The sequence below is a fragment of the Cyphomyrmex costatus genome, unplaced genomic scaffold (assembly GCF_001594065.2).
Source record: "Cyphomyrmex costatus isolate MS0001 unplaced genomic scaffold, Ccosl1.0 scaffold120, whole genome shotgun sequence".
NCBI lineage: Eukaryota > Metazoa > Arthropoda > Insecta > Hymenoptera > Formicidae > Cyphomyrmex > Cyphomyrmex costatus.
This window is the reverse complement of record NW_017275174.1, coordinates 789,028-802,782: the sequence shown is the minus strand read 5'-3', so window position 1 is coordinate 802,782 and position 13,755 is coordinate 789,028. Positions and strand designations below refer to the sequence as shown.

At 34.3% G+C, this 13,755-nt stretch overlaps 2 protein-coding genes across 2 annotated transcripts in view; both read right to left on the bottom strand.

The window, feature by feature from the left end:
- Positions 1 to 1,810: 1,810 nt before the first annotated feature.
- LOC108779261 (protein scarlet) lies at positions 1,811 to 7,199 on the bottom strand. Its single transcript, XM_018546649.1, has 13 exons — positions 7,017 to 7,199; positions 6,892 to 6,940; positions 5,957 to 6,006; positions 5,740 to 5,879; positions 5,110 to 5,280; positions 4,806 to 5,044; positions 4,368 to 4,612; positions 3,854 to 3,954; positions 3,515 to 3,742; positions 2,652 to 2,787; positions 2,468 to 2,573; positions 2,060 to 2,163; positions 1,811 to 1,997 (listed from the first exon to the last, which is right to left on the bottom strand). The coding sequence occupies exons 1-13, from the start codon at positions 7,189 to 7,191 to the stop codon at positions 1,828 to 1,830; spliced, it is 1,914 nt and encodes a 637-aa protein (XP_018402151.1). The 5' UTR covers positions 7,192 to 7,199; the 3' UTR covers positions 1,811 to 1,827.
- A 1,501-nt stretch (positions 7,200 to 8,700) lies between these two features.
- The window catches only part of LOC108779253 (eye pigment precursor family transporter white), a 7,806-nt gene continuing 2,751 nt past the window's right edge, over positions 8,701 to 13,755 (bottom strand). Inside the window, exons 2-10 of the mRNA XM_018546640.1 lie at positions 12,513 to 12,747; positions 12,093 to 12,403; positions 11,193 to 11,391; positions 10,982 to 11,120; positions 10,588 to 10,921; positions 10,202 to 10,333; positions 9,602 to 9,830; positions 9,060 to 9,165; positions 8,701 to 8,988 (exon numbers count right to left, since the gene is read on the bottom strand). Coding sequence (XP_018402142.1) covers positions 8,715 to 8,988; positions 9,060 to 9,165; positions 9,602 to 9,830; positions 10,202 to 10,333; positions 10,588 to 10,921; positions 10,982 to 11,120; positions 11,193 to 11,391; positions 12,093 to 12,403; positions 12,513 to 12,747 — 1,959 coding nt within the window. The 3' untranslated portion in view covers positions 8,701 to 8,714. The remainder of the gene's footprint in view (positions 8,989 to 9,059; positions 9,166 to 9,601; positions 9,831 to 10,201; positions 10,334 to 10,587; positions 10,922 to 10,981; positions 11,121 to 11,192; positions 11,392 to 12,092; positions 12,404 to 12,512; positions 12,748 to 13,755) is intronic.

The window sequence follows — 13,755 nt, the reverse complement described above, 5'->3', positions numbered from 1 at the left end:
TTGTCCATTTCCTCTATTGATTTATTTTACTTCTTGATCAAAGAACCAAATATTGTCGGAATCTGATTTTAACTTTTTTTTACCATCAGCTCTTTGTTGCCACATCTCTGGAGCAAAATGAACCTGTATAATACAAATAATTTTAGATATGATCATAATTATAATAAAATAAAAACGATTTCTAGAAAGAGCATTTTTTAAATCCTTTGTTATAGATAGGAAGCTATTAAAAACTTATTAGAGTAACTGAAATATTTGAAAATCTATAAATATTGATGATAAAAATTATAAACGTACTGTCCGTAAATACTAATGATATTAATGGTATTCATAATAAAAATACTTATTTTAATAATATTAATATTAAAAATATATTTTATTTATCTTATTTTAAAAAATTCAAACGTACTAACTTCGCAAAGAAGTGAATTGTTTGTTGGTACTCAATCTTCTCGGTTAACATTTTTTACATATATAACTTGTTCAGGATTTTTATAGGAAATCTTTTCATTGTATATCTTTTGAGAGACAGCTGAATTATTACAATATGGAGCAGCGCAACTCGGAGCGGATCCGTGAACGCTCGCTGCTATTGGATGATCTAAAAGAATATACCAATAGCAGTGAGCGCTCACGGATCCGCTCCGCAACAGTTGAGTCTGCTGAACGTGACCAATATACAAATATATACATTACATTAAGGTTAGAATTAATAGACGAAGATAGTAATTATATATATATACATATATCTCTCTCTTTCTCTCTCGTAGCATTTTGCCACAATCGCGCTCGTGTCCAGACTCTGGTATAGGGCAGATAGAAACCTCTGTATAGGGTCTCTAGTCTTCTTCATGCTCTGTTTGACCTTTTGCGCATGCGTTCAGACACTATTCCGTACAATAGAGAGTGCAGAAAATTTAAAATCGAATTAAAAATTAAATTAGTTACTCATACAAATGTCTCTATTATACGTAGTTCTATTCCAAATAAATCATAACCCATGTGGACGGTGGAGTGTGTAGACAGTAATGCTTGGGTTCGAGGCAACTAAGCCGCACAGTCAATTATTTTTCTTGTATTAAACTATGATTGGTAAATTTCTTACGGCTTTACGGCCTCCTAAAGCGAGGTTGTGGACCCAGCCTAATGCATGACGCATAGCTGGTTCTACATTAGTTATAAATCGATCGCAAGTTCGTTGCGACAGCCAATCTCAAACTTGCATTTTGAAATCAACGCTTCAGATTGGCTGTCGCAACAAACTTGCGATCGGGGCTTGCAACTAATGTAGAATCGGCTTTAGAGAATCAACAAATCATAATCCTTCTTTTCCTCCCACTTCACGGAAGAGAAATAGCTGACAACTTAAATATTGATTATAATAGAGAAATATTATACATGTAACTTCTCAAAGCATTACATAAATGTACATTATTATAAATGTAATATTATTCTCATTTATTGTATAATAAAAAAGTAACAAGTTATTTAAATTTTTATCAAAATCAAGATTTTGTAATTAAACTTTTATTCCGCCCCTTCAATTTAGATATATAAAAAAATCTGAGAAAAATTTTCTAAAAGATTATACATATATATAGGTATAATGTATATAAAAATTCTAAAATCATATTCCGAAATTTAAATAGAAATTTTTTTAAATTATGTTGAATTACATTGAAGAATTCCACAAAAATGTTCATTAAGATTTGTATATATGAGTACAAATAATGACCTTAACAATGGGGATATATTTGATTTTACAGGGGTGCATTATAAAATGTAACACATATATATGACGTTTGCTCAGGTAGTACTAAAATCCGTTTATTTCGATCTACATCGTCTCAACAGAAAGACATATGCCAGTAAATGGAAGACGGCGTAAATAGCAGCCATGAGGATAATGTTAGGCCAGAAATTGCCTTCGTCGAAGTCGTAGCGATCCAACACCTCGGTGCCTTCGGTGAAGCAAGGTAGCTCGGTTGTTTCACAGGCTATTTACAGAAAACAAATCCATTATGCATCTCTTAGATGAGCAAGGCTCAATGAAACTCACATATATTATGTACGCCTTTCCATTGGATAATGGTGAGATCTTCCGTGGAGTGTAACAGCCATGAGAAGTATCTTATCCATTGTTGTACGTATACGGGTAGTGAGCTGATAATTGTGCAATAAAAGTAATTAAAAGGTTCCGCGATATAAAAAGAAGAAAAAATTACACTATAATGCAAACTTTGTGTATATATTTAAAGTTTCATCAAAGTAATTTCGAATGGTTTTCGAAAATTTTGGAAAAAATAAAATTTTTTCTTCAATTTTGACACCCTGTATCTTTAAAAATAATAAGCTATTCAAACATATGGTCATACATAATTTTCATCTTGAATTTGTGTGAAAAGTCACTCTTAAAATTTTTTAGAGTACTTAGTATCCTCCTTGCATATGATATAATCGTAAATACCTAAGCTTGATGAAAGGCCCCATGGTTATCATAAGAATGTAATCGAAGGGCACCAGGTATGCCATTGCCAGCGGCACACTCTGGTAGACAGCGGAGAAAAAACATCCTGGAGTATGTGAGAACGCTCATAAATGAACGCAAGTCTGTCGTCCATTATGTTATTTGAACGGACGGAAACACTTACCGCAAGCGGTAGACACGTTTATCGTAAATATAACTACCAAGATGGTCAGACCAAGAGCATCCATCGCGGGACGTAAACCAGCCAACCAATATATTATTACGGTGAACAGTATCGGTTCTATCAACAGTCCAGGTATCTGAAAATTTTAACATTCTCGCAAATCGAATATTCTTCTCTCCATATTTCATCAATATTACATCAATATTGCAATGCAACATTATAGCAGTATTATAGCAATATTGCTGTACATTAACATTGCAAACATTGCACCAATGTCGTTGCAAGTTTCTGCATATATTATGTGGATCGTGTCTGCATATTCTTAGCGAAAATAAAAATCAAAGTGTAAGTCGAATATAAAGGGAAAACGACAAAAGCGAAACTTTGAGAAAGCGTAACAATGAAACATAAAGAAACCCAGTAAACGCCAATTAACAATAACGCGCATAATGATATCAATCTTATAATTTCACATTCAACAATATAACTGTTAGATATACTGTATGTTATTAGATATTACATTTATATTGAGTGTAAAATTATAATATTTTGATGTCATGTTACTAGTTAAGTAAAGTTACGTCTAATTTATACTATTAAAATTCAGCCAATAGAATACAGATTTTGATTAGGACTGACGATTTTATTGACTGAATTTTAGGATTTTAGGATTAAGACTTGAAGCATAAATATCTAGCTTTAGTTTGCTTTATTGGAAGACTTATTTCTTAAAATACTTCTTTCATGTTTCGCTGTTCACGTGTCCCAAAAATTTCTTTACTCTTTTGTTATTCTTCTTTTTTCTTCGATTTACGTTCTGAGTTTTATTTTTAAGGGTAAATTATTTGAGAAATTGAGCTCACCAGCGATATAATTCGCGCTAAATAGTAAAGATGGACGGAATACATGCCCGCCTTGTACTCTCGAAGAAGAAGCGGTAATTCTTGCGGAATCAACGCTAAGGTCGCGTACATGGGGAAGAATGCGTTTTCACATACTAGGAGATAAATAACACCGTCCACGGCCTGAATGCCTAATTGATCAAGGTGGACAGCTCCTACGAAACACAGACCGGCAATCGTTGCGATGCTCTACAACACGACCCGTTATTATAACTCCGACAAGTCATTCAATCGATTCGTCGCATGCATATTTATCCGATCAAAGATCGGAGTCTGGCCTTTGTTCTACTGTTTACTTACCACTTTTTGCAGTATCCTGATTAATTGTACTGATGGATTCCGCAGAATTTGCAAAAATCCACGATGGATTAGCCAGTAGAGCCGCAACCAGCAACGCGATTCTACGCTGAATTAGATATAACATCATAAACGTAGTTACAGTTACCGAATTTTGTTAAGGGAATCCTAAAGTAAAGCTCGAATTTCGACGAAATCACTGTTCTATCGAAAAAATACGACACTTAGAGCTTAAGCACAAAAATAACCGTAACTAAGTCATGGAACGTAAATTGTATATATAGTTGTAGATTGACCAAAACATTATGTATATTTTAAACCAATCACAGACCTATATGTTAATATTTAGATATTGCTTAAGAAGTTCTTGAAATATGGACTATATGAATACCAACTTTAAATACTTTTGATGTATTTGCATTGTTAACGAATTTTTTTTAGTAAGACATACTTACAAAGCTCGCGTTTTGAGAATATTTTCTCTGGTCTGAAACAAAAGGATGAATTTCTGTTTAACTTTTTTTAAAACAACCATTAACATTTGTTTTCGTAACAATTCTGCTTACTTGACGCTGCAAACAAGCAGGATCGAATTCCTGTTGCAATATAACATCGATCTCGTTGCATGCTTCACTCATGAGAAATGCGTCGCAAATCTTCTGTGCAATTTTTCCGCTACCGTCCGCGTCACTAGGTGCGATTGCTAAAGTCGCCATCAGGAAATCGGCCGGATTATAATTGCATGGACACTCGTAGCCTTGACTATGGATGACAACGGCAATGACAGTAAATGAATCAATCTAATATATGTATATTCAGAATAAGGCTTCTTCTTTCAAAGTGATTGACAGAAAAAATTCTCATGTCAAAATATTTTTATGAATTTGTACCATTTTTAATTTACGAATATTTCTAAAAATTACTTCTTAAATTTGATATTTTGTGAAATGTATACCTGGAGAAAAACTGTATTGCTTGCATACTGGTACCAGCAAATGCCACTCTACCACCGGCTAAAAAGATAATACGATGAAAGCTATTGAAAATAGTGGAACTCGGTTGGTGTATGATGCACAAAACCGTGCGGTTCCGCAATGCAAAAGAAACCATGTGCGACACGAGGACACTAGCCGAATGCGCGTCCTGTCCGGTTGTTGGCTCGTCCAGGAATAGTATTTCGGGATCCGTCAATAGCTAGAAAGAAAGCTGGAAATTTGCACAAGGCATTTACTAGAGTAGAATAATACGCGGATACACACCTCAGTGGCAAAAGCAAGTCTTTTCTTTTCTCCACCTGATAAAACCTTGCCATCGTCACCGCCGCCGATTCGAGTGTCGCATCTGTCAATCAGACCAACGTCTCTCAGCAAACGATCGATCCTGAGACGAATATCTGAGGAGTGGATTCTCCTATCTAATTTCATTCTGGCCTGATGGAGATTGTTAAAGACATAAGATGCAGCGCACATAATGTTTAGACTGAACTCGAAGAACGAAACTAAAAGTAAATGTACTCAATATATGACCTATCTACATAGCTTTTTACAACTATCTTCTATACACAAATTGGCTAACCATGCAGAAAAGCCACGTTCTATGTGAAATGTAGCTGCTGCGATCTAATAGGTTTTCTGCAACAGTCATTACCTAAGCTTTAAATCTTTAAGCTTACGAAATTGATCAATCGCAGTCGAATGTGAAAAATTAAATGTCAAGACTAATCGACTATAATTGCTCAGTTTTTTAAGAAACGTGGGTTATTATATTACAGTTACATTAGGAAATTATAATCAGCAGGCTGTTACATGTACTTGGTGTTTGGTTGAGTATCTACAAACAGCAAGTAGGCCATATTAGGTACCAAGCTATATTGAGTTTAATTATCTCACCATAAACCAGATGTGCTCGAGCACCGTCATAGTCTCGATAAACACATCTTCCTGATACATGAATCCGCTATGACGTCTCATATATGAAAAATCGGTTGATACGCCATTGGCGCGAACATCACCGTGTACCACGATGCCGGCTGCCGATCCAAGTAAAAATAAGTTTTGAATGTCTTCTTCTTCTTCAAAAATTTAATTATATGAAAATTTTACCTACATTCTGCGCGAAATGCCAAGGCTGTCATCAGCGAGCTTTTTCCAGCACCGCTACATAATTGGGAAATTTGTGTTAAATTTAACACATTTCACATGTCCCGAACAGCCAAATTTTTATGTTAATTTAATACAAGATGCAGAATATGTTAGAAAATACTACAAATATTACATGTAAATAATTAGTAAGCAAACTGTATGGAAATATATTTTTATAGTAACATTAACATTTTTGATATGTTAATTAACATATATTTTATTTATTTTTTTATTCGTTTCACAAAGGAAGAGACCCAAAAGTATGCCCTTTTAATTTTAATGAGTTTTCAATATGTTATTTTATAGATAAAAATAAAGGACATGATTTTTTTGATATCACATTTTTAAGAAGTAAAACATCCCTTAGAAAAAAATTAATTTTTTTCTTTCGAAGAATATCGTAGAATTTTGTTAAAACCATAAGAAATGAAAAAATGTTTAAAATAAAAGTTGTCTATATTAAATTGTCTTGTTTTATATAAAAATCTTTATATTAATAAATTTTACATCTAACGCTGTGTCTAATTATATTTGTATCGTTCATTAGATATAAAACAAGGATTAAATAATGCAATAGCACGTTTCTCGAATACAGTTTTGAAAATTAATATTATTTATTAGTGTAAGAATATTACCGCAATATTGCGGCAATATTTATGCAATATTATTTATATATTACCACATAATTTACAGTAATTTTGTAATATTCTATAATATTTTTGCAATATTACATGCTGTGTTAAAAATTCAACACAAAAATTTTAACGATGAGGATCGATTTTAACAAGTACAAAATATCTTTTAGCGTATATTAAAAGTGTCACATAAGAAAAAATTGTTTTGATTACGAATCAGTTGATTTATGTATTTACAATTATGCAGTGGTTACGGATAATTTACCTGCCGCCTAAGATCGCAGTGAGTTCGCCAGGTCGTACCACACCTCGGACTGAAAGATAGATGTCATCACCGTTTTATTTTACGTTATGTGAACTAATATTATTAATCAAATTTTGTTTGAATACCGTTGTTGATGAGTTGTTTGCTAATGGTGCGTCGATTCTGGTCCATCGCATATATAGATAAGTTTTGCCAAGAAAGCATCGTTCCTTCTTGATACATTCTACGTCGTGGTACATCAAGTTCAACATCCATTACGTTTCGGACTTGATATGAGAACGTAAAACGAATAAATTTCATTTGGTTTTTTCTCCATTTTTTTCTGTAATGCACATTTTCTAATGCACAATGATTCGTGCAAATTACGTGACTGTAAAAGGATGAGAAACCGATAAGAGGTATATCGTAAAATAAAGATTGACACTAAAATCACAACTTTTGCAGGCGTCGCGTTTGCTCAGCGCACGTAACTGGTCTACCACTCGATACACCTGATGCACTTCTCCTATATGCTGCACTCTTCTTTACAACTAAATATCACGCGTGCAGTAACACAGTATAAGCACGAATATTAGAAAGACGTCTAAGTTTATCGATCGCAAAGAACTTACATTATGACACACACATTTTATTTTTTTCTCCGACATTGAATATTATAATAATCACGGCACATTAAATTATTATTAATATTAAAAATTATCTTAAAATTATTGCAATTATTGCAAAGTCGGCACACGTGCGTACGATGATCGAGCAGTGCAATAATTCGACACTTACAAATCAATAGTTCATTCGCCGATTCGCAGATGCGTCAAGTAAACGTATAGACACCCACCCGAGATTTTCTCCCGCTTCTGAAAAATATCCTCCTCATTGTAGTAAGTGTTCGTGACTCAGGCGACTTGTGGTAATCGAGAACCGAAACCCTACACGTACGTCAAGCGAGACAGACGAGTGGCCAGTTCGGGCCGATCTTATTTCGCTATTGGAGTTATTGCATACTCCTTTTTAACATTGCCTATGACGATAACGGCCTTTCCCCTCACATTTGTATCTTATTTCATCTTGTCTACTTCCAGCTGAATGCTGACAATCCCTGCACGAGCTTCAATTGGTAGGCCGACAACAATATCGCGAGTAATATTGTATATCATCTATAAATCTTGGTGCTCTACTTTTTATTTTTTTTTCTACGACATACCTGAAGATCTCCCGAGATTATTTATCATATCTCTATATTATACGTGCGGTCGCACGGTATGTATGGCAACCGGTTTGTAATAATATCTAGACGCGAACGAAAGAATGGTCAGTCCAGATACAGGAAATGCGGCCGACATGTAGGTGGTAGCTGTACCGCGTTGTTTCGTTATGTCAAGACAGATTTTTTCAAGTTCTTATTACGTGGCTTTTTGTGGTCACCGCGCGTCAACATCGATATTTTCAACGGCATTCATGAATTGTACTTAATCATGCTTGAAAATTTCCAAATTTGCAACTAGATGTATAGACAATTCTCTTTAAAGACTTGAAATTGCACATATATAAAAAGCAATATTTTAGTGGAAAAATTACATAAAAGTTTAATTTATGCCTTATTAAATTTTTTCTTAATTTAAAAATAAATTGATTATTCAGAGGTATCAAAGGGAGTTATCACCGTGTTGTGATACACTTCGTATACAATAAATGTGATATTGAGTTATTGTGAATATTTTTTTGATGGCGGAGACACTCAAGTGTAAGACACAAGAATTTTATTAAAATTGTTTATTAAAAGTACACACAGCATTAAAGCAAATCGTCGCTGATGATATATAAAACTACTTTGAGCGGAAAGTTTTTGACAGTAGCGCAAAAAATGCCAGAAAACGGAACGCGATGATAAGCGCAAACAAGCAGACAATATCCATCCAGAAGTCCTCTTTTTTGAAATTGAAAGTTTGGAGAATCATGCGTCCCGATTTTGGACATGTCACATTGCTTTTGGTGCACGCTATAGAATCGACGTCTGACCATTGGTTGATTAAAAGTGCCTCATTGCCGTAACGAAACCAAGATAAATACGAAAACCACATGAAATAAGATGGTACGGATCTATACATGAAAATCGAGTATTTCAATCAGCGTTTCGATCATTGTTGTTTAAAATAATTTGAAATACTCACGCTGTATTTAGGAAAAAGCCGCCAAAAAGCAAGAACGGAATTATAACTGGGGGACCAACGGAGAGGGCCACAGATATACGGTTGGTGATACAAGATATTAAATAGCCTGCAACAGAAATAAAACATTAAACGATTATTTAAAAAAAACATGATACTATGTTAGTGGTTTTTTAAGCGTATCCAGGAAGAGAATTAGGAAGATTTAAACTCACAAAATTCATTTTTATTTTTAATTATAAAAAATATCATTCTCTCTACTTTTTTTATTCTGATTAATATTTTTTGTTACATAAAATATTTTATGTTATTGATTATTGTTATAAAATATTTTATTGTCCATTATGACTAAATAATTTCTGAAACTTCCGTTAGTTAACATTTCTATTAGAAATCAAATAGGAGAAGGAGATATTTAAGCTCTAAAATGTCCAAAAAATCGATTTATTAACATAAAACGTTGCCGTTTATGTGATAACAAAATTGATAAAAATTCTCCCCGAAAAATCATCCTGAATACTTCTATGCCATAAGCTTTCGGTTACCGAATGAAGTCGACACGTTGCTTACGAGAGCTACTACAGCAGTAGCGATGAAGAAGTGTTTTACGTCTGGATAAAGGCCGATCATGGGATAAACAATAGCAGTGAAGATCAGCGGTATCGCTAAAAATATCGGCGTTTCTGCTAACGTCTTGCAGATGAAGTAGACATCGGTACGATACATACCGTTTCTGTGTTCGCGCAGAAATATCGGCAACTCAGCGCAGAACACCTGTACGCAACACACACACACACACACACACACACACATATATATATATATATATATATAAGGAACTATTATTAACTTTAATTATTAGATTTACTATTAAAATTAGAAAAAGAGTTGTAACATTTTTCTCTTATGTTCATTTCTCCCAACATAGATTATTTTTTAATCTTGTTTAATTTACTTTCTATCTTTTTTTAATCTTAAGAATTAAAAAAAGAATGATAAACCAAGATTAAATATAATCTACAGTGGTAGAAATCTACATGATATATAGAATATTAGTTTTACCGTTTCCTCGTATTGTTTTTGATCACCGTTATAGAATTGCAAATACGACTTAATTGTTTATACATTACGTCTTAAAGTCTCACGTTAATGACTGCGAAGACATTCTGGAAAGTCATATTGGTAAGGAAAATGAATAGAGCGCCATTGATGTTCATCACGCCGTCCTGATCTATTTGTTGGCCGAAGTAAATGACGCCGATCAACAGCGAGACCATCTACGGCAGAAAAATTTAAATTCATTCTTTCTTAACTGTTCATTGTCTCTGTTATTTTCTGTGCTTGTTGATGACGCGATTATTCGTGCAGATAAGCAGTGCTAGGATAACATAAAGAGGATTATAAAATACAAATTATTTTATTAATCAAATATATATACATATGTATCTTTACAAATTTCGATATGCAACTCTCTATAGTTTAATCTTCTTTTAAGTTTTGCAAATAGATTTAATATGGGAGTGAAACGTACGATAGTCTGTAGGAAGCGGACTTTAATGAGGATCGGTTCTTTAATCACCGACAACCAAGATCGCCATAAAACCGCGCGAAATTGCTCACACCAGCTGGCTTTGTAAACCGATCTGGAGTTCTTGAAATGGTTGAACCGTTTGAGAGTGTCCTCTAATTCACCGTGGACAACCTCTGCCTTCAGAATGATATTTACACCGTATTCGCTTCTCCGGAAGGTATCGCATGTCATTTCGATCGCGTGTTTACAAGTCTGCTCACGTCCTGGTACCACGGCTAACATTTGCACAAAGAAGTCAGCGGGATTGTAATTGCTTGGACAAGCAGCACCGAGCCTGCGACAAAATATGGATTTAAAATGTCTTAAAAATAAACTTTTTAACTCATGAACTTACGTTTTGAAGAAAGTATAAGCTTGCGCAGCTGTGCCTATGAAGGCAACTCTTCCTTCGGCCATCAGTAAAATCTTATCAAACAGAGCGAACAGCTCCGAAGATGGTTGATGTAAAGTAACGATGATCGTTTTACCACGTGCTGTTGATTCATTTATCTATTAATCTTTTAAAGAATAGCTTTGCTCGTAAGGATCTTTTGACACAAACTTACCCGCTAATGCTTTCAGAATGGAAACAACCTGATAAGCCATGAAGGAATCCAAACCCGATGTTGGCTCATCGCATAACATCAATGGAGGATCGGTCAGTACCTCGGAAGCGAAAGACAATCTCTTCATCTCGCCTCCCGAGAGGCCCTTCACCCTACCGGATATTCCAATCACTGTATTTCGGCATTTCGACAGGGCGAGCTACTTTCAAAAGGGACGCCATTAAATATAAGTTGTGATTCATAATCAATCTTTAATTTTTCAACTACAGTTTCAATTTCGGAAACAAGAAGTAGTCAGAAGAAGACAAGTCACGTGAGAAGACTGGATGTAAAATTACATTTTCTTTAGTAATTTGATGATATTTTAGAAATTGAAGCCGCTGTCACCGATCAAACTGAAAACAATTATAAAAGATGAATACTGTCAATGGTAAAAATTAAAAACGTGAGCAGAGCGGTATATTGATTGTAAAAGATTTTATTTTTAATTAAAAACACGCTCACAAAATGTTTTTCTGGCGCGTGTTCTTTATTTCATAAGCTTTCTACAATAAATCATTATTTAAATTTTAAGTCTTATAAGTCATAAGAAATTAACTAACCATAGTTGATTTCTCTTCTCACATTTGATCGTAATTGATCAATTTCGTACAGCTTTGTAAAAAATCTATTGTACAACTATTGTAAAAAAATCCGTTCAATATGTTTGTTTTAAAATGTAAAAATTTTTCTAAATTTTTCTAAATTTTTAATATATTTTTAGGAGTGAATGTATACAGTAATAAGGATTGAAGTGTAGATATAATAATAAAAACAATTAGCAAGTGAAAAATCTTGAATCTTTCGCTTACAAATCTATAGTAACAATATCTGATGTTACATTCGACATGATCAAATTACCTCATCAATGACTTCATTAACTCGCTTAATTCTCTGATTACGAGGAATCTGCCGATCCATTCGCACTGCCGCTTGGAACATTAGGTGTTCCGTCACGGTAAGCGTGCCAATAAATAAATCGTCTTGTTGCACATAAGCCATCCTCGAGGTAAGGATGCCCGGTGATATCCTTTGGCCATTGGCGGCCATCAGACCGGATGCAGACAGTCCGTTTGTTAAACGAAACGTCAATGCGTTCAACAAGGTGGTCTTGCCTGCGCCTGACGCACCCATAATTACGAATAATTCACCAGGGTAAGCTACTCCGTACACTAGAATGATTTTTTTCCAGAATAAAATAAAGACTAGAATAATGTATTTTGCAAAATTGTCACATGTATAAAAAAATAGGCAAAAAGCCTTTTTTTCATTTTATTTTACCGTCTTTTAATATGTGTTTTTGCGCAACGAATTTTTTGGTCCTAAACATCAGCCGATCCCAAATTCTGTCTTTTTTCACGCTGCGATACACATTTACATCGCTCCACGTATACGTAATATTGTTGCCAAAATTTTCATTGTTAAAATCTGCGACTGTCGACGAACTCGAAATCGGCTTGAGATCAAAGGAATTCTCCGAGTTTCCGCCGTGCAATGTATTCCTTTCATTATCTTTCTATAACAATTGTAAAACGTATTTTCCTATTTGATTTTTAGTACATTATATAGGCTTACACAGTGAGTTTCCCATTTTTTCAGCTTGTATTTTTTATATGTAAAAATTATCAAAGATTAGAACTCACAGCAGAAACTCAAAAAATAGGGTATGTTAAGTTAGCACCCCAACTATAGTACTCAGGAGTTCCGATTAAAGTTCCCACTTCCTTTTGACAAGACGAAGAGTTCCCTATAGTTAATAACAAGAGTTCTGCTCAATAAACATTTTTTTACATTTTTTAAAAATGCGGTGCTAACTTTTTAACGAAATTCAAGGTCGCATAGTTCTGATCAGCTTAACAGAACTATTTTGTGAATACCTAGAGTTCTTGATATATAAAAAACACTTTTGAAATATAAAAAAGTTTTAAAAAAATAGTAGAAATCTTTGAAAATTTTTTTGAGAGTACCGAGTAGTTCTGAGTAGCGTTTCGTATAGTACTCGACGAGTTCTATCGAAAACTGTAAGGTGAGAAAGCGATTGGATCAACGGTTTGCAAGATACAACGACATTTGTCGGAAGATCAACAATTTTTAAAGTATATTTCGGAAATCATTGGTCCAATCGCTTTGAGCCCTGATACTTTTCGACAGAACTCGCCGAAAACTGTCCAGAACTTCGATCAGAACTACTCGGTACTCCCAAAAAATTTTGACTTTAAATTTTTTCGGGGTCCCACGTCGAAACATTTTTTGAGAGTACCGAGTAGTTCTGAGTAGCGTTTCTTATAGTTCTCGACGAGTTCTATCGAAAACTGTAAGGTGAAAAAGCGATTAGACCAACGGTTTGCAAGATATAGCGACATTTGTCAGAAGATCAACAATTTTTAAAGTGAGTATGTCTCGTAAACCGTTGGTCCAATCGCTTTGAGCCCTAATACTTTTCGACAGAACTAGCCGAGAACTGTCCAGAACTCCGATCAGAACTACTCGGTACTCCCAAAAATTTTGACTTTAAATTTTTTCG